Source organism: Phascolarctos cinereus, unplaced genomic scaffold (assembly GCF_003287225.1).
Source record: "Phascolarctos cinereus isolate Bilbo 61053 unplaced genomic scaffold, phaCin_HiC Scaffold_2;HRSCAF=192, whole genome shotgun sequence".
Taxonomy (NCBI): Eukaryota; Metazoa; Chordata; class Mammalia; order Diprotodontia; family Phascolarctidae; genus Phascolarctos; species Phascolarctos cinereus.
Genome location: NW_027555625.1, coordinates 238670058 through 238690091, shown reverse-complemented (window position 1 = coordinate 238690091; position 20034 = coordinate 238670058). Strand labels below are relative to the sequence as shown.

General features: G+C 38.4%; 1 protein-coding gene across 1 annotated transcript in view; it reads left to right on the top strand.

Moving 5' to 3' along the window:
- LOC110206425 (uncharacterized) overlaps positions 1 to 20034 on the top strand; it is a 119235-nt gene that overhangs the window by 77145 nt on the left and 22056 nt on the right. Inside the window, 1 exon segment of the mRNA XM_078149161.1 lies at positions 13632 to 13743. Within this exon segment, the coding sequence (XP_078005287.1) occupies positions 13632 to 13743 (112 nt within the window).

Genomic DNA, 20034 nt, shown 5'->3' with positions numbered 1-20034 from the left:
TAGGTTAATGTTTAAAAGCCTTTTGCTTTTACATAATAGTCTCTTTCTCTTACCTTCCTTTCCTCTCCTTCCCCTGTCATAGTTTACTTTTTTATCACAGAAAAATATATACGCAAAGCTAGCCTAAATGCTGATCAGATCTGATTGCATAAAACCTAGTTCATATCCAGAGTCCCCTACTTCTCTCTGAGTAACTACTATACTTTTAATGGAACGGAATTTGTCAAGTAAAAGGATTTTAGAGTGTCTGGCTTGTTTTATCCAGAATTACTGAGGAGGTATGTTTCATTATCATTTCTCCAAGACTCACATGGTATACAGTAGTTCATTGTAGTTCTACTGCTATTTACTGTTGCTATGTTTCGATTGTTGTAGTCATTGTACATCTTCTGATATTTCTCTGAATTCCTCATATTCATTATTTCTTAGGAACCAATAATGCACTATTATATTTGTATTTCATAATTTAATTTTAGAAAGGGACCCATTTTGTTTCTAGTTTTTGAACAAGTGGATGTGTCACATCTACCTGTCATAGGGTTAGGAATAGATTCTACTCTTGAGTGAATGTTATTGGTGAAGATTTGATTAAGTACAGGGCCATAGGATTTAGAGATGAAGAAGAAGGTAGAGAACGTTAAGTCCAAGCCCTCACTTTACAGATAAGGAAACTGAGGTGTGATATAACTTACCCAAGGTTACACAGACAGCAAGTGTCCTGGCTAGGATTCAGATTATCCAGATCATCCTACTCCCAGTCTGTTACATGAGGGTTTTTTTTTTTCCTCTTGAGTACAAATGAAAAGTTGAGCTAGCATGAAGTCTCCTATTTAATTAAATGGACCAATAGTTTCACCTTGAACTAACTAATTTGATGATGAGAAGCTCATACATTTATTTCAAGAGTGGCTCTTAAAGGGTAAGAAATAAATCCACGTTCAAAGTTGGTGTTAATTTCTCTATCAGCAAAGGTTTGCCACAAAGACAGAATACCCAGGTCTTTAAAGATGTTAACTGAACAATTCATTTTGGGTAATTAGATGCTTAAAGGTATGATGACCTCACATTTATGAATATTGATGAGCACATGCACATGAAAAGCTTATAAAAAGTTTTAATTGGAATATTTGGATGGAAAGATCCAATCTAGAAGCTCTAGCTCTGCTCTCTTGCATTGACTGGAATTTGAAAAGGCTATAAGAAAAGAATATGTCAATAATAATAATAGCTAATGAATGACAGGCAGATTGAGAACATTTTTGTCTTTTATTTTTTCTTTTGACTTTACATGATATCTTTTGATTTTCAATACTACCATGTTGGGGGTTAGAGATAGATCAGTCAGTCAATTGTCAATCAATAGGCATTTATTAAGCAGTTTCTAAGTAGCAGGCATTGTGTTAAGTACCAGGGATACAAAGAAAGGCAAATACGAGGTTCCTGCTTTCAAGCAGCTCTCATTCTACTGGGAAAGACAACAGGCAAAACACTTTGTACCAACAAGGTATTTACAGTGTAAAGAGGAAGTATGCTCTGTCTAGGCATGGAGAGGGAGATGGGGAAAGACTAGAAAGGCCTCTTGCAGGAAATTGGATTTGAGAGTTGAAAGAGGTTAGGGGAAACCAGCAGGTGGGCTGAGAAGAGAGAGCATTCCAGGTATATAGGAGAGGCAGTGAAAAGGCAAGGAATAGGGAGATGTTGCATGTGGAGAATAGTAAGGCCACTGTTACTGAACTATAAAGTAGGTGGAGGGTAGTAAAGGGTAGAAGACTGCAGAAGGGCCCAGGTTGTATATAGCTTTAAAAGTCAAAGAGAGGATTTTTATATTTGACTGGGTCAGAAGATCATTTTGGCAGCTGATTGGAGGATAGACTGGGATGGGGAGGAATATAACCAAAAGCCTATTGAAATAGTCGACTTGTGAAGTGATGACAGCTTGTACAAGGGTGGCAGGTATGTGGATTCAAAAAAGGGGGAAAATATGGGAGAAGTTATGAAGAAAGAAACAAGACTTGATACTATACTGGATATGTGACTGAGCAATTGAGAAAGACATTGGGGTTGTAGACTTCAGTGGGAGATTGGGAAGATGACTGGGAGGATGGTGGTGCTTTCCACAGTAATAGGACAGTTGGGAAGAAGGAAGGGTTTAAGAGGAAAATAATGAGTTGTGTTTTGGACATATTAACTTTGAGATGAACAGGAGACCTCCAATTCCAGATGTTCAGAAGGCAGCTGGTACTACCTTTGGAAGCTTAGGAGAATGATTAAGGCTCGATTTCTAGATCTGTGAATCATCTGTGTAGAGATGAAAATTATTATCCATGGGACTTGATAAGAGTGCCAAGCCAAAGAGTAGAGAAGGAGAAGGAAAGAGGGCCTTGAACAGAGCCTTGGGGAACACTCATGATTAGTGGGTATGATTTTGAGGAAGAACCAGCAAAGGAAACTGAGAAGGAGCTATCTTACAGATAGAAGGAGAGCCAAGAAAGAGCACTATCAGGAAAGCCAAGAGAGGAAACAATATCCTAGAGAAAAGGATGATTGACAAAGGCTGCAGACTGAGGAAAGGCTATTAGATTTGGCAATTTAAAGGATCACTGGTAACTTTGGTGAGAGGTGTTTCAATTGAGTGGCAAGCCTGGAATCCAGACTACAGAGTATTTAAAAGAGAGTGAGACGGAAGTGAGAACACCAATTGTAGATGGCTTTTTTTTCTTTTGAAAAATTTTATATTTTTTAAATGACATATAAAACAATTTTTAATATTCATTTAAAAAGGAGTTCCAAATTCTCTCCCTCTCTTCTCCCTTCTTGAGAAGGAAAGCAATTTCATATAGATTATACAGGTGCAGACAAGCAAAACATATTTCTGTATTAGACATGTTGCAAAAAAAAGCAGACCAAAAAAAAAACCCCAAGAAAAATAAAGTTTAAAAAAAGGTATTATTTGATTTGCATTCAGATTCCATCAGTTCTTTCTCTGGAGGTAGATAGTATTTTTCATCATGGGTCTTTTGGAATTGTCTTGGATCATTGTATTGCTTGAGAATAGCTAAGTCGTTCACAGTTCCTCATTGTACAATATTGCCGCTACTGTGTACAATGTTCTGGTTTTGCTCACTTCACTTTGCATGAGTTCATGTAAGTCTTTCCAGGTTTTTCTGAAATCATACAGTTTGTCATTTCTTATAGCACAATAGTATTCCATCGCAATCATATAACACAACTTGTTTAGCCATTTCCAATTGATGGGCATTCCCATATTGTCCTATTCTTCTCAATGAATTTGCCTGAGAAGCATATATCTCTAGACTCGACATTTTCTCTGGCTGTTCCCCCTGCCTGGAGTGTTTTCCCTTCTTTGATCTGACTTCTCATCTTGATGACTTCCTTTAAATCCCAACTAATATCCCACCTTATATAGGAAAGCTTCCCTATCCACTTTTAATTCTGTTGCTTTCTCTCTATTAATTATTTCCTGTTTATCACATACACACACATCTATCTATATCTTGCTTTGTATATATTTGTTTGCATGTTGTCTCCTGCATTAGATCGTAAGTTTCTTGAGGGTCTTTTGCTTCTTTTTGTATCCCCAGCATTTGGCACTGTGTGTGGTACACAGTAGGTGCTTAATAAATGTTTATTGACTTACTGATTTAGAAGTGGAGGAAAAATGGAGAATGCTAGTTAATGGGAAGTCCAATTAAGTAAGGTTTTTTTTTCCTTAATGGATGACATGGGTGCATTTGTAGAAACTTGGACTTGTTTGAAGAAGTGAAGGAGCCAGTCAATAAGATGAGATTGAAGATTACAGAGAGATAGATAGTATAGGTACTAGTTTCTTTATCTATGAAGTATGGATTAGAAAGCATGGAATGGTGAAATGATTTTTCCAAGGTCGCACAGATGTTAAATGACAGAGCCAGGACTTGAAGCTAACTGGGTCTTCAGATTTTAAGCCTATCATCCTTTCCACTATATTGCAGCTGCATGTAAGTGTGTAAGCCCTCCCAGAAGTGTTAATATGGACAAAGGAAGTCAAAAACATGTTCCCCCTCCTATCTAAATCAAGATGATTCCCATTAGCAAATCATGCTGCCTTTGTTTGAAAATAGGACTATTCATTTTGAACTACTTTAGTGGAAAAATGAAGCTATTTCTGTTGAATCTATTTTTTAAGACAGGGAATTATCTTTTGTTAACTGTAGTGAGCTGTTTAGCAAAATCTCTCTACTTTGGCTTTTGTCAAAACCAAATTTGCTCTGACTTCATTCACATTTTCCTTTGATAATAAAAATTTAACAACAATGAGAACAATTCCTAAAAATAAATAACACAGGACAGTCCCCAAATCATCAAGGTCCTTGACATTTCAGCTTTGTTTTTTTCAAACTTGAAGTTAAACAAAAAACAAGGTCAGATTCAAGTATGCAGAAAAACAAGATTTGCTTAATTTGACAAAAAAAGTCCAAGAGATTACAAAACCTCTTTTAAAAGAGACAAGGTATGTATGAGCAAACTAGATCATGAGGGAAATGAGAACTGCCCTTAGTGGAAGGGTGCTACTAGGAAGAAAGTCATAGGGTTAGGAATACAGAACGTTGTTGTGAATTAAAAGTTCAGCTATCAATTTAATATTGGGAATTTGGAAACATGATTTATTGGGAGAAAGGGAGAGTCAAGCTTAGACAATGAGAAAGTAACCAGGGTGAGGAACTGACAATCAGACTTGTACTCTGAATGTAACCATAGTAGAAAGTTCTCTCTGCAAACAGAAATCACTTTTTAAAAGTGATAATGTAAACTGAATAATTAATCTTCAAAAAAAAATCAAGCTGATCCTTAAAATTAGAATTTGCAAGATTGAGGGAGGGAAGTCTCCCCATTTATTTTTAACAACTCTTAAAGTCCTAAATAATTGTAAGTTGTTGCTATTATTATTCTTATACCAATGTTCTGATCCCTCATGCTTTAGAAAAGACCCTACGCTCTTAAAGGTTGCAACAGAGAAATACAGATTCTGAGAGATCCTACCACTTTGTAGAAAAAAAAATCTCTTCCATTAGCTCATCTGACATCTTTTTTTAAATTTAGTATTTTATTTTCCCCCAGTTACATGTAAAAACAATTTAACAATTTTTAACATTTGTTTTTAAAACTTTGAGCTCCAGATTCTCTCCCTTCTTCTCTTCCCAAATCCCCTCCCCCAGCATTGAGAAGGTAAGCAATTCAATATAGGTTATGCATGTGTAGTCGTGTAAAACATATCCATGATAGTCATATTGTGAAAGAAAACATAGACAAAAAACTCAAAAAAATGAAGTAAAAAAGTATGCTTCAATCTATATTCAGGCACCACCAGTTCTTTCTCTGGGGATGGATAGCATTTTTCAATATAAGTCCTTCAGAGTAGTCTTGGATCATTGTATTGCTGAGAATAACTAAGTCATCCACAGTTGATCATCTCACAATATTGCTGCTACTTTGTACACAGTATATGTCACTTTGCATCAGCCCATACAAGTCTTTGCAAATTTCTCTGAGAGCATCCTGCTCATCATTTTTGTGTGTGTGTGTGTGAGGCAATTGGGGTTAAGTGACTTGCCCAGAGTCACACAGCTAGTGAGTGTTACGTGTCTGAGGCTGGATTTGAACTCAGGTCCTCCTAACACCAGAGCCAGCGCTCTATCCACTGCACCACCTGGCTGCCCCATATCATTTCTTATAGCATAGTAATATTCCATCATAATCATGTACCACAACTTGTTTAGCCATTCCTCAATTGATGGGCATCCCCTCAATTTCCTATTTTTTTGCCCCCAGAAAAGAGCTGCTATAAATATTTTTGTACATATAGGTCCTTTTCCTTTTTTTTTCTATCTCTTTTGGGGTACAAACCTAGTAGTGGTATTGTTAGGTCACAGGGTATACATGATTTTATCTTCCTTTGGGCATAGTTCCAAATTGCTCTACAGAATGGTTGAATCAGTTCACAACTCCACCAACAGTGCATTAAAGTTTCATTTTTTTCCCACATCCCCTCCAACATTTGTCATGTACCCTTTTTGTCCTATTAGCCAATCTAATGGATATGAGGTAGTACCTCAGAATTGTTTTAATTTGTATTTCTCGACTCAAGAGTGAGTTAGGGTAATTTTTCATGTGGCTATTGATAGCTTTGATTGCTTCATCTGAAAATTGATCTTTGGATTGTTTATCAATTGGGGGATGGCTCTTAGTTTTATAAATTTGACACAGTTCTCTATATGTTTGAGAAATGAGACCTTTATCAGAAACTTGCTTCAAATTTTTTTTGAGTTACTATTGCTAACTGTATTTCCCTCATCCTATTCTCCTCACCCCTGTTTATTATATTTCCTCTCTCCTTTCACTCTGTCCCTCCTCAAAAGTGTTTTGCCTCTGACTACCCCCTCCCCAATCTGCCCTCCCTTCTATCACCCCCCCTTCTCTTATCTCCTTCCCCTCCTACTTTCCTATAGAGAAAAATAGATTTCTATACCCAACTGAGTGTGTATGTTATTCCTTCTTTTAGCCAATTCTGGTGAGAGTAAGGTTCATTTGCTCCCCCTGAACTCCCCAAATCTTCCCCTCCATTGCAAAAGCTCTTTCTTGCCTCCTTTATGTGAGGTAATTTATCCCATTCTCCTTCTCCCTCTCTCTCCAAGTACATTCCTCTCTCACCCCTTACTTTTATTTTTAGGTATCATCCCTTCATATTCAACTCACATCTGTGCCTATACTCCTTCTAACTACTCTATTAATGAGAAAGGTCTTAAGAGTTACAAACATCATCTTCCTATGTAGGGATGTAACCAGTTTACTCTTACCAAGTCTCTTATGATTTCTCTCACCTTTTTATCTAATTTTATTCTTCTCTTGAGTCTTGTATCTGAAATTCAAATTTTCTATTTAGCTCTGGTCTTTTCATTTTGAGATCACTTTCAGGAGGGTGAACAGTGTATTCTTTCTATTTCTATTTTATCCTCTGGTTCTACAATATCAGGGCAGTCTTCCTTGAAAGATGATGTTTAGCTTTTTTTTTTTTGGTCATGGCTTTCAAATTATCTCTCCTGGATCTATTTTCCAGGTTAGTTGTTTTTCCAATGCAATATTTCACATTGTCTTCCATTTTTTTCATTCTTTTGGTTTTGTTTTAGAATGTCTTGATTTCTCATAAAGTCATTAGCTTCCATTTGCTGCATTCTAATTTTTAAGGAATTATTTTCTTCAGTGAGCTTTTGGACCACCTTTTCCATTTGGCCAATTCTGCTTTTTAAGGCATTCTTTTCCTCATTGGCTTTCTGGATCTCTTTTACCATTTGGCCTAGTTTGTTTTTTAAGGTGTTATTTTTTTCAGTAGTTTTTGTGTCTCCTTTACCAAGCTGTTGGCTCATTTTTCATGATTTTCTTGCATCACTCTCATTTCTTTTCCCAATTTTTCTTCTACCTCTCTTACCTGATTTTTAAAATCCTTTTTGAGTTCTTCCATGGCCTGAGACCAATTCATATTTTTCTTGGAGGCTTTGGATGTATGAGCTTTGACTTTGTTGTCTTCTTCTGTGATTGTGTTTTGATCTTTCTTGTCACCATATTAACTTTCTATAGTCAAATTTTTTTTCTGTTGTTTGCTCATTTCCCCAGCCTATTACTTGACTTTTAACCCACTGTTAAGGTAGGGCTCTACTTCTAGGGTGGAGAGTGAACTGTCCCAAGCTTCAGGGGTTTACGTAGCTGTTTTCAGAGATACTCTAGAGACCAATAAGTTTGCAGTTCTTCAAAGGTGGTATGATCTGAGGAGAAGTGTTTACTACTCTCCTGGTCTGTGCTCCGGTCTGTGAGTGACCATAAGCATTCTTTTCTGTTCTGGAACAGTGAGGAAGGTCCCCCCTCTACTGTGGCTGCAATCTCTGCTATGCTAGTGCACCTCCTTCTTGCCCTGGGACTGCCACCCAGGACTGCAACCCAGATCTGAGTATGGGCAAATGAACTGAGTTCTTCCTCAGTGCAAGCAAAATGACTCTTGTAATCTCCCTTGTTGTTCAACCCCCTTACTGTCTGTGGGCTGGAGCTCTGGGAGCAGCTGCTACCAGGGCCACTGCTAATTCAGTGGCTCCCAAGGCCTCCTCCTGGTTTGCTGTGGCCGGGGCTGTGCTAGCATGACCTGAGCTGGACTACACTCCACTCTTGCGCAGGTGCGACAGATCCTTCCTGCTGATCTTCCAAGTTGTCTTTGGTGTCTGTGGGTTGAGAGATCTGGGAACCACTACTGCTTCCAGTGATTCAATCACCCTAGTCCTGCTCCTAGTTTGTTGGGATCTGGTCTGGGCTGACACAGCCTGCACTGGTCTGCACTCCTTTCTCACTCTGGTGCAACAGATCTTTCCTGCCAACCTTCCAAGTTGTCTTGGGCTGGAATTTGTTTCACTCTATTTTTTTATGGGTTCTGCTGCTCTAGAATTTGTTTAAATTCATTTTAAAAAGGCATTTGGAGGGGTTTAGGGGACAGCTCATGTGAGACCCTACCTTTACTCCACCATCTTGGCTTTGCCTCCTCATCTGACATCTTTAAACACCTTATGAATATCTCCATCTGGATATTCCATAGGCATCTTAAATTCAACATGTCCAAAGCAGAACTCAAAACCTGTATGCCCCTCCTCCAAACTTCCCTATTTCTTTGGAAAGAACTAACATTCTTTCAGTTACCCATGTTTCTTCATACATTCTCAATTCTCTCTTTCACCATCTGTGCCACCTTCCTATCCCATCAGTTGGAAAGTCTTGTCAAATTCTTCCTATAGCATCAACCTCCCAGGGTTGTTGTGAGGCTTAAATGAGTCAGTATTTGTAAAATAATCATCAAAGTGCCTGGCACATAATAGGGGCTTAATCCTTCATTCTTTCCTTTCTCTTGAAATTTCTGAACTTCTATGCCTCTTGTTGCCCATTAGTATTTGTTTTTCCTTCAAGAGAATGGGTTAGATCCCATTTCCCATTTCTTCAAGGGGAGACCATGAGATATGAGAAAGGAAATGTAACTTTTGTATGATTCTTATTCTCTGTAGAAGCTACAGGAAAACATTACAAATTCAAGAGGATAAGGCACTGACATGTTTCAAACTTAGTGAATGACTAGAGAAATTGAGTCTCAATTGTGTATAACTATTACTCTAGCACTACTTTTATGCCAATTGGAGAGGAAAATTAATGTAATATAGTTTAATATGCAGAGAAGCATTTATTTTTTTAAAAAAAATTGAAGATATATTTTATTTACTTTGTTAAATATTTTCCAGTTACACATAATTTTTTTAAGCATTCATTTAAAAAAATTGAGTTCCAAATTCCCTCCCCCACCTCATTTAGAAGGCAAGCAATATGATATTGATTTTAGTTAAGTTAAACCAATTCCCTATGTGTTTTGGAAATGGAATACTCTATTTGACATTTAAAGCCCTTCATAACCTAGACCCCTCCTACTTTTCTAGTCTTCTTAAACCCTGGTCCTTGACATTTCCTCTTCAATCTAGTGACATTGGCTTCCTGGCTGTTCCATGACCAAGATACTCCATCTCCTGACTGTAGACATTTTCTCAGGCTGTCCCCCATGCCTGGAATCCTCTCTCTCCTATGGTCTTGTTATTAACCTCCATGGCTTTCTTTAAATCACAACCAAAATTTCATGTTTTACTAAAAGCCTTCCTTCATCGCTCTTAATTCTAGTGCCTTCTCTCTGTTAATTATTTCCTATTTATCCTGAATGTAGCTTGCTACATTTGTTTGCATGTTGTCTCCCCCATTAGATTGTGAGCTACTTGAGTGCTAGATTTTTTTCTAAAAGTTGGGACAATTTACTTTTGTCCTGTGCAGTTCTCATTTATGATTTCTTGAAATATAGCTCTAAAAAACAGGCCTTTAAAAATAATGGTTTTAAAGGCATTCACTGTATCTCCAGAACAGCTCACTGTGTTTCCAATGGAGCTACCTGACTATGACTTCAAACTCAAATCACTCTGGCTTCTATTGAATGACCAATAATAGCCCCCAACCCAAGCCTTTATGGCTCATTGTTATAACTCAGGTTTTGATTGCAATTGTTTTCTGTTCTGGCCAAAAACTTTGAAGGTCTTCTCCTCCTAAATTGGTATTTTTGGGATGGTAAATTAGACCATCTTTTGTCTCAATTCTTACTAGCCCTTAGTGATTGAATGGACATTGCTTCAGACAAACTGAGGTCTGGGAAAGACCTTAATTTGGAAAGGCCAAGGTCATTCACTGTATCCTAGGCTATCACCAGTCATCTTGACTTTTCTCTTACAACTGAACTTTAATAGCTCTAGAGGAGAGAATGAGGCTGATGACTCTCATACCCAAGCGAAGATCTCACCCTTGTGATATTACTGGTCTTCCAAAGACAAACAACAATGAAGTCATGCAAAACATATTTCCATATTAGCCATGTTGAAAAAGAAAATGCACACACATGCAAACAAGAAAAATGAAATTAAAAAAACCATTTACTATTAAATGTGTGAATTTCCATACAATTTCATGTTGCTCTTAGTTCTATTGCTAATCATGCTGCTGCTTGTTGGAGAAAGCTCTAGGAGGTGAGACTCTGGGGGTATCTAATGCCTGGATGTGGAATAGCCTCAGGAATATGAGAAGTAGAGAGGAAATATCAGATGTGTAAGGAGAAAGCAAGAAGGGCATAGTTGTGTGGAGCAGTGATTAGTGATCAGGGGGGAAAGACTGGGAAGAATCATGTGTAGAGAGAACAGAGAGGACCAGGGATATGAAGTGTGGGAGCCATAGGTGGGATAGGAAGAGTCAGCAGTGGGGCTGTAAGAATGGTGGGGAACAGAGGAAGAGACCATACAGTGGAGACTGGCAATTTCATGATGACTCCAGGGCCATGATGAGAGACATCAGTGGTCTTGTGGTGCTAGTACTCTTTAGTCTACTTTGATGAGAATGGGAGAAAAAGCCCCTCAAGAAGCAGAGCTTTACGTACCTTAAACTTTACCATTAGTGATATGAGGTTGAACTGAATGAATCCTCTTTCTTTGGTTTAGGAGGTAAAAGGATCAAAGGGAATTTTGGGACTACTTCCTTAAAGGTATGAGAGATGTCGTCACTTTCTGTATGGGTGGTCAGAATATTTACTACCTGATTCAATTCTTTGTCATTTACTTGGCTATTTTCTTTTAACTAAATGTCTTTTGCTTTTGAAATCATGAGTTAATTTTTTGCTGTTGTCTGTTTGTTTCTTTGAATTTGGCATAGAAATGTATTGGTAGACACTCAGGCCATAGTTTTGAATAGATGATCAAATAGAGCATTGAAACCTGTGAAATGGGGATAATAATTTACTTCTTAACCTACCCCAACAGGGTTGTTATAAGAACCATATGAGAAAATATCTATAAAGTGCTTTATAAACCATGAAGTACAATATAATAGATAAAAGAGGAAAATGAATCAAAGACTTTGCAAGCTTGAGTGTTTGGGAGAATGGTGCCATTGACATAAAAGACAAATTCAAAGGGAAATGATATTTGTGTGTGTGTGTGTGTGGTGTGTGTGTGTAGTAGGGAATTAGCTTAGCTTGGGACATGGCTCATTTAAATCAAGCAAGACATTTATGTGGAAATAGCCAGTAGACAATTGGAGATAAGCTGCTGAAGTGAAAACAGGTTTGGAGAAAAGTATTTGGGAGCTATTAGAGGTTACAGTTAAGGCTGTGCAAATGGATGAGCTCCTTAATTCTGAAAGAGAGGTAATAGAGAGAAAGAGAAGAAGTGGGGTACAGACTGAGCCTTGGGGAATGTCTGGCAGAAACCTGGAGGACAAATGGAGAAACCCAAGTCTGAACCCAAAGGATATTTAACAGAAAGAACTTCGTATACACACTGAGTGTATTACCATCATTCATTACAACAACATTGTAAGACTCTTGGGATATTTTTTGGAGTCTCAAAGCCACAGAGTTAGTTAAAAGAGTGAGAAATAATAGTACAGTACCTTGAATTTCCAGTTCTTAGCCAGTATTTAATGGTGAAAAGTTGTTTTTTAAAAGGTATCAGATTTTTCTCTGCCCTACCTAGCAAAGTATGAGCTGCCCAACTCTTCTTCCTTAGTCTAATGAAAAAGTGTACCAGACCTGAAAAAGACAGGCCTTGGATGGAGCTCAGCTTCTGTAATCTAAACACCAGTCTTATAGCTTCAGGGTTATTTTGTATGTACCTTCTTATTTTGTGGATTTTTGTAGGTCAGTGACAAATAAGACAGATAACCATTGCCTCTGTATTTCTTTACACCTAAACTTCTACCCTTCACCCCATGAAATAATTTGTGTGTTCTAAAAGCTCATGTAATAATTATTATAATTTTACATTATTATTATAAGCATTTATGGTTACAAAGCATTTTTCACAGATGTTATTTCATCTTGTTCTCACAACAACCCTATGTAAAAGATAGTCCCAAGATTATTACCATTCTCATTTTATAATTAAGAACCTGATACTCAGAAAGTTTAGAGACTTGTTACCCATCACACAGATAGTATATGGCTCAGCTGGGATTCAAAGAATTCTTTTTGACTCTAAGCACAGTGTTCTTTGTCTCTGATGAGACCAGGCCTGTCACATCCTGCTCCCACCCTGTCCCTGCCATTCCCTTTCCTGGTGAAATCTATTGGGTTCTTGCATTTGGTTTCTGAGGAATCAATACTGTGATCACGCATGGAGGAAAAAAGTCTAATGTGGCTGTCACCTTGTACTTGAGCAAATCTAATGAGAAACGAGGTGATGCTTTTATAGGTCTGTTGTTGTTGAAAATGATCTCTTCCTATTCCTCCCATTCTTATCCTGGCCACAGACAGTATGGATTACAATGGATGTTTCCATTCATACCTCATTCTTTATGGATTTTTTTGTACAGGTTATTCCATGAATGTTTCATAGAAGGCCTATCCAATATGCTGTATATTTTACAGATACCAGCACACCAATGGGCTCTCTATTTTTTATCTGCCCATTTAAAAAATTAAGAACAAAGGACCAAGATACACTCTAGTACTTTACTTAGCTTTTAGAGGATCCCAAGTGGAAATTATAATTTATTATTGTTATTGCAGCATACTTTCCAGTACTGTTTTACTTTGCCTCTAGTTCCAACACAGGTCAAGCTGCTGCTCCTTGGAGAGAGCTCTAGGAGGTAAGACTTTGGGAGTGTCTTGTGCCTGGATGTGGAATAATCCCAGGCATGTGAATTATTATTACTAATTGCTAGCATCTATGTAATGCTTTAAGTTTTGTAAAACACCATTCTTATTAGATCCTCACATCTCTAAAGTAGGTACCATTATTATTGCCATTTTACAAATGGGGAAACTAAGACTGAAAGAAGATAGGAACTTGACCAGGGTTGCACAGTTAGTGTCTGAAGTGGGTTTTGAGCTCAGGTCTTCCTGGCTCCAAATCCAGAGCTCCTACTGCGATACTTAGTTGGTAAACAATTGTGAAGTAATCTTTCATTTTCTCTGGCCTTCACTTAATTTTTGAGTATGTGAAGTGTCATCTCTTGCTGTCTCCCTCTAGGTATCTTTCTCAGACATTTTCACCTAAAACCCAAGGAACTGAAAGGAAGACTGTATATCCTTCAGGAAGAGGCTGGTGGGCTTGCCTGTGAGCATATTACAACACTCAGAAGGTAAGCTTTAGATGCCAAACATCCTAGGTAAATACCTCCTCTGCTTCCTAGAAACTGTACTAATTTTCTAGCAGGAAGGGGAGATCCCAAGTATTACTTGCTGAGAAGGAAAACTGTGGGAAATCTAGGGGCAGGAAGGAGACTTGGTGAGGAAAGCCAATAAGCCCCTTCACCACATATAGAAGGCATTCTGTACTGTGTCTTTTGGTTGTGAACTTCAAAGCCACTACCAGTGACAGGTCTCAGATCTTCCCCCTCCCCAACCCACGTGCATTAGCCTTGCATCTACATTCTACATATCTTGTCTTATCTAGTTTACATGTCTATATTTCTCTCTCTATCTCTCTGCCTCTGTCTCTCTCTCTCTCTCCCTGTCTTCCTCCTCTATTAGGCTATAAGCTCCTTGAGGTCAGGACCTGTGTTTTTTACTTTCTTTGTGTCCCCAGTAGTTAGTACAGTGCCTCCCATATCTTAATAAATTTTTCTTGACTTGACTTCAGTCATGGGTGTGTTGGAGCCAGCTCATACCAGCTAATGAGAGCCAATTATTAAATTTTTAGTGTTTAGAAATCTGCAAACATGACACATCAAGGCTTGATTTGATGTTTTGTTTATTATTTAGACTTAACATGGTGAAAGAAATGTTAACGATGTGTATTAAACTTAAATGTATCATATCTCCTTTTTTTTCTTCCTCTGGAAAGCCAGTTGTTAAAATTTACTAGCACACCCTTGACTTCTGAGATCCACAAATAGAGTATGAGGAATGTAAATCTGTGTTTGCAGTCGTATCTGGGAGCCAATGTAGATGAGTACACAAGATTTCTAAACAAGAGAGCCTAAGAATTAGGTTTGCAAGGGAAAATATTCCCTTACATTACTTAGTGCATCTAAAGTTATTTACTTCGATAGAGCTTATCCTTAGCCACTCAGGCCCCCCACATACAGGATATTTCTTTCCCACTTGCTGCATTGCTAGAGGAGTAATTAAGAGACAGCTACCAGAACTTTAGCAGTTTTTGTATCTGGGACAGAGGGCACGAAATGCACGTAACACAAGTAATAGATATGTGCCCTCAGTTCAGTTCAAGGGAGAAAAAGCAGAAACCCTTGGCTATCCCAAAACTGTTGCTGGAGGAGGAGGAAGCAGCCAAATGAAAGCTTCCTTTAAAGATAAAACAAAACAAAACAATCTAATTATTCTTATTAACTAGGTCCCTAATCTCAATGGTTTCTCTGCTGCTCAATGGCTGAAAGTGCTTCCCTTACACTTCCAAATTTCTGTACCTTAGGACAAAGCTCCAGGAATTCTGCCCCTATTGCTGCTCCAGCAGACATTGTTATCCTTAGTAGAGCAGAATTGAAGACCTGAGTTCAGTGACTTGGCTTAGGTCTTCTAGTATATTAGTGACCAAAGCTACAGGAGCACATGTTAACCTGTTTCCCACATGGCTAATAAATAGGACTCTTTTAGCAAGTTCAGTAAAACTAATGATTTGAATCCTAATAAGTTGAAATTGATGAGGGCCTAGAAAAGGGCTTGGTTTGAAGTTTGATTTACCTATTAATATGAGGTTTATAAAACACACTAATAATGTTAACAAGATTTAAAGAGTAATATTTAAACCTTTAAAAAACAAAAGAAGCAGGTGTTTCTATAGGTATTGAAAAGAAACAAAAAACAATATGCTAATTGCAAGTCACTTTTATCTATTCATTACTCAAGCATACTGTTACTCTGGAATATGCTAGGGCAGGTGTGGGAAACCTATAGCATTGAGGCCATGTTGTGGCCTTTTAGGTCCTTGAGTGCAGACTTTTTTGACTCTGTCCAAGTTTTACAGAACAAATCCTTTTATTAAGGGGATTTGTTTTGTGAAGTTTGGATTTAGTCAAAGGGTCACACTTGAGGACCTAGAGGGCCACATGAGGCCTCTAGGCTACACGTTCCCCACTCCTGTACTAGGGAGATAATGACTATTTAGGTTCCATTATTGGGATCCCAATATATTAACTGAAGCTTTCCTGAGTTGAGGTAGCAGGATATTACAGGGTAGACTATGAGACAAAGGTAGGGGTTAAGCCTTAATTTGAGTAAGCAGAGGTCGGCTAACTGGTGTCACTGGTCTTGGAAATGAAACAAAGGGCCAGGAAGTAGCCTTCACTTGAGACACTGCCAAGGTCAGTAGCCAGGATAGCCTAGAATAGGGTTGAATGCTAGCATGTTTCTGGTGTCTAAAGAGAAAGGCAGCTTAAATACAGGAGTATTAGTAATTTGAGAGAGATTAGCAAGAGTTGAAATCCAGATTTAAGTATCTACAGTTGGGTATTAGGTGGGCAACAGCTGGGCATTAAACTAGGTAAGGAGAATTCCAATTTGCTATATTTGCCATCCTATGGATATATTTGAATTTAAGCTTTGGTGCACGTAACTAGGTCTCATCCTTCAGGTTCCACTGAATTCTCTTTAGCTGGAGAGCTTCAATTTTTTTTCTGTCTCCATTAACTTCCATAGCAACAATAGTTTCTGTGGGGTGGACCCAGAAGACCTCCCAATATGCTAGATCCACAAGCTGCATTGCTTTGCATTTAGTAAACTGCCTAGTTGAGACTTAGCTTTTTCACCTCTGTCCTTACCACCAGTTGGTCATAGTTAGTGAAGTTTCTCTGATTTTGAAAAGTGAATATCATTTGTGGAAGAAATAAATGGAATGGGACATTACAACTAAGCTGTACAATGTACAAATGCAGTTCTGTTTATAGCTGCAAATTTGAGCAATAGTCAATCACTTATAAGTGCTTAGCATTTCTTGTTGGATTGCCTATATAGTCCATTTGAGGCTAGAAGGCCCACATGTTTAGCATGCAAGTCATGGCACTAGAGCTTGGCAACTTTCCAGGACGTGGAGCTAACACTACTTAAAGCTTTGTGTATACTTTGCCCTTTTCATTTGGGGATTTCCATCCTGGGTTGATTTTTTCCTGATTATTCTTGCATTCTGAGACACCAGAAGATAAGGTTATACTCACTATGACAAGAATCAAATAAGATGACAGTGTTCTATTTTGCCTAAACATAGAGGTCAATTTAGGAATATGGCTGTCCACTTTCTTAAAAGCAAAGAAAAAAAGAAGATGAGTTTGGGGTTTCAGCTTCCTGCTGGCCCAGGATTCCCTACAACAGCTTTGTAGTTGTTTCAAAGTCCTGGCTACACTGTGAAGTTTCTGCCTGCATTTTGGCCATTAAAAAAAATAATAATTTATTCATTTTTAGTTTTCAACAAGATTTTGAGTTCCAAAATTTTCTCTCTATCTCACTCCTCCCCTCACCCCAAGATGACGTGCATTCTGAATATCCCTTCCCCTAGTCTGCCCTCCCTTCTATAACCTGCCTTCTCTTATCCACTTCTCCTTCTATTTTCCTGTAGGGAAGGATAGATTTCTATACCCCATTGTCTGTATATCTTATTTCCCAGGTGCATGTGAAAACAATTTTTTTAATATTTGTTTTTAAAACTTTGGGTTCCAAATTTTCTCCCTTCCTCCCTCCCCACTCACTCTCATTGAGAATGCAAGCAACTCGATACAGGGTATACATGTGTAGTCATGCAAAACACTTCCATAGTAGTCGTATTGTAAAAAACTAACTATATTTCCCTTCATCCTGTCCCACCCCCCATTTATTCTATTCTCTTTTGACTCTGTCCCTCCTCAGAAATGTTTGCTTCTGATTACCCCCTCCCCCAATCTGCCCTCCCTTCTATATTTTCCTTTAGAGTAAGATAGATTTCCATAGCCAAATGAGTGTGTATGTTATTCCCACCTTAAGCCAAATCTGATGAGGATAAGATTCATTCATTCCCTCTCACCTTCCCCTTTCCCTTCCACTGTAAGGCTTTTCTTGTCTGTTTTTTTGAGATAATTTACCCCATTCTACCTCTCCCTTTCTCCTTCTCCCAGTATAATCCTCTCTCACCCATTAATTTTATTCTCCAGATATCACCCCTTTATTTTCACTTCACCCTGTGCCCTCTATCTATCTATCTACATATACATACATATAATTTTTTTCCTTCAACTACTCTAATACTGACAAAGGTCACATGAGTTATAAGTATCATCTTTCCATGCAGAAATGTAAATAGTTCAATCTTAATAAGTATCTTATGATTCATCTTTCCTGTTTACCTCTTCGTGTTGCATTTGAGTCCTGTATTTGAAAGTCAAATTTTCTATTCAGCTCTGGTCTTTTCATCAAGAATGCTTGAAAGTCCTCTATTTCACTGAATGACCATTTTTTCCCCTGAAGGATTATACTCAGTTTTGCTGGGTAGGTGATTCTTGGTTGTAATCCTATCTCCTTTGCCCTCTGAAATATTATATTCCATGCCCTGCGGTCCATTAATGTAAAAGCTGCTAAGTCTTGTGTTATCCTGATTGTGTTTCCACAGTACTTGAACTTTTTCCTTCTGGCAGCTTGTAATATTTTCTCCTTGACCTGGGAACTCTGGAATTTGGCTATAATATTCCTAGGAGTTTTCCTTTGGGGATCTCTTTCAGGAGGAGATCTGTGGATTCTTTCAATTTCTATTTTGCCTCTGGTTCTAATATATCAGGGCAGTTTTCCTTGATAATTTCTTGAAAGATGATGTCTAGGCTCTTTTTTTGATCATGGCTTTCAGATAGTCCAATAATTTTTAAATTCTCTCTCCTGGATCTATTTTCCAGGTCAGTTGTTTTTCCAATGAGATATTTCACATTGTTTTCTAATTTTTCATTCTTTTGGATTTGTTTACTGTGTCTGATTTCTCATAAAGTCACTGTCTTCCAATTGCTCTATTCTAATTTTTAAGGAAGTATTTTCTTCAGTAATCTTTTGGACTTCCTTTTCCATTTGGCCAATTTTTCTTTTTAGGGCATTTTTCTCCTCATTGGCTTTTTGGACCTCTTTTGCCATTTGGGTTAGGCTATTTTTTAAGGTGTTATTTTCTTCAGTATTTTTTTGGGTCTCCTTTAGCAAGCTGTTGACTTGTTTTTCATGATTTTCTTGCCATCACTCTCAGTTTTTCCTCTACTTCCCTTACTTGCTTCTCAAAATCCCTTTTGAGCTCTTCCAAGGCCTGGGACTGATTCATATTTTTCTTGGAGGCTTTGGATGTAGGAGCTTTGACTTTGTTGTCTTCTTCTGGTTGTATATTTTGATCTTCTTTTCTACCAAAGTAAGATAATATAGTCTGACTCTCTTTGCGCTGCTTGCTCATGATTCTGGCCAATTACTTGAGTTTTAAACTCTTTGTTAAGGTACAAATCTGCTTCCAATGTGAAGAGTGTACTGTCCCAAGCTTCAGGGGTTTGTGTAGCTGTTTTCAGAGATACTTGTAGGGACCTGTAAATTTTCAGTTCTTCCAAGGTGGTATGATAACAGGCGAGGTGTTTACTTCTTTCCTGGCCTGTGACTACAAGTACTCCTTTCTGTCCTGTAACTGTCCTGTAAGCTCTACCATGCCAGCATTCCTCCTCACCCCAGCACTGCCACCCAGAACTGTGGCCCAGATCCAAACATGGGCAAAGCAAGAGATTCCTGCCTCAGCAGTGGCAAAGAGATCCCTGCAATCCCTCTCTGATCAGCCACTGGATTCCCCCTCAGTCTGTGGGCCAGAAGCTTGGGAAGCAGCTGCCCCCTACCCCCAGGGCCATGCTCTTGGGGAATGGAGCTGAGACCCCTCCTTCCTTTCTCAGCACCGACAGAAACAGACTTTTCCCACTGACCTTCTAAGTTGTCTTTGGTATTTGTGGATTGAGAAGTCTGGAAACCACCACAGCTCCCCTTGATTCAATCCCCTGAAGACTGCTCCAGATATGCTGAGGCCTGGTCTTTGCCTATGCACCCACACTGAACTGTGCTTCTCTCCCAACCTGTTGCAATAGACCTTTCCAATCAACCATCAAGGTTGTCTTGGGCTGGAAATTTGTTTTATTATGTCTTTCTGTGAGTTCTGCTGCTCTAGAATTTGTTTAGAGCCACTTTTTAGAGGTATTTGGAAGGGTTTAGAGTAGAGCTCAGGTAGGTACTGCTTTTACTCTGCCATTTGATCGTTGAATTTTAAAGTAATCCATTGCATTTGGTTGTTAATGGTAGCTGACCCAGGAGAAATTGTGCCCTGCCCAGCCCAGGCATGGCAGACTCTCCTTTGACCTACTCTGTTTACCCTAGTGAATCAGATTTAGAGAATTTCTGGGCTGAAGACAGAGCTAATGAAGCGGCAAAGCCGTCTGGGTCTTTTTAGACAG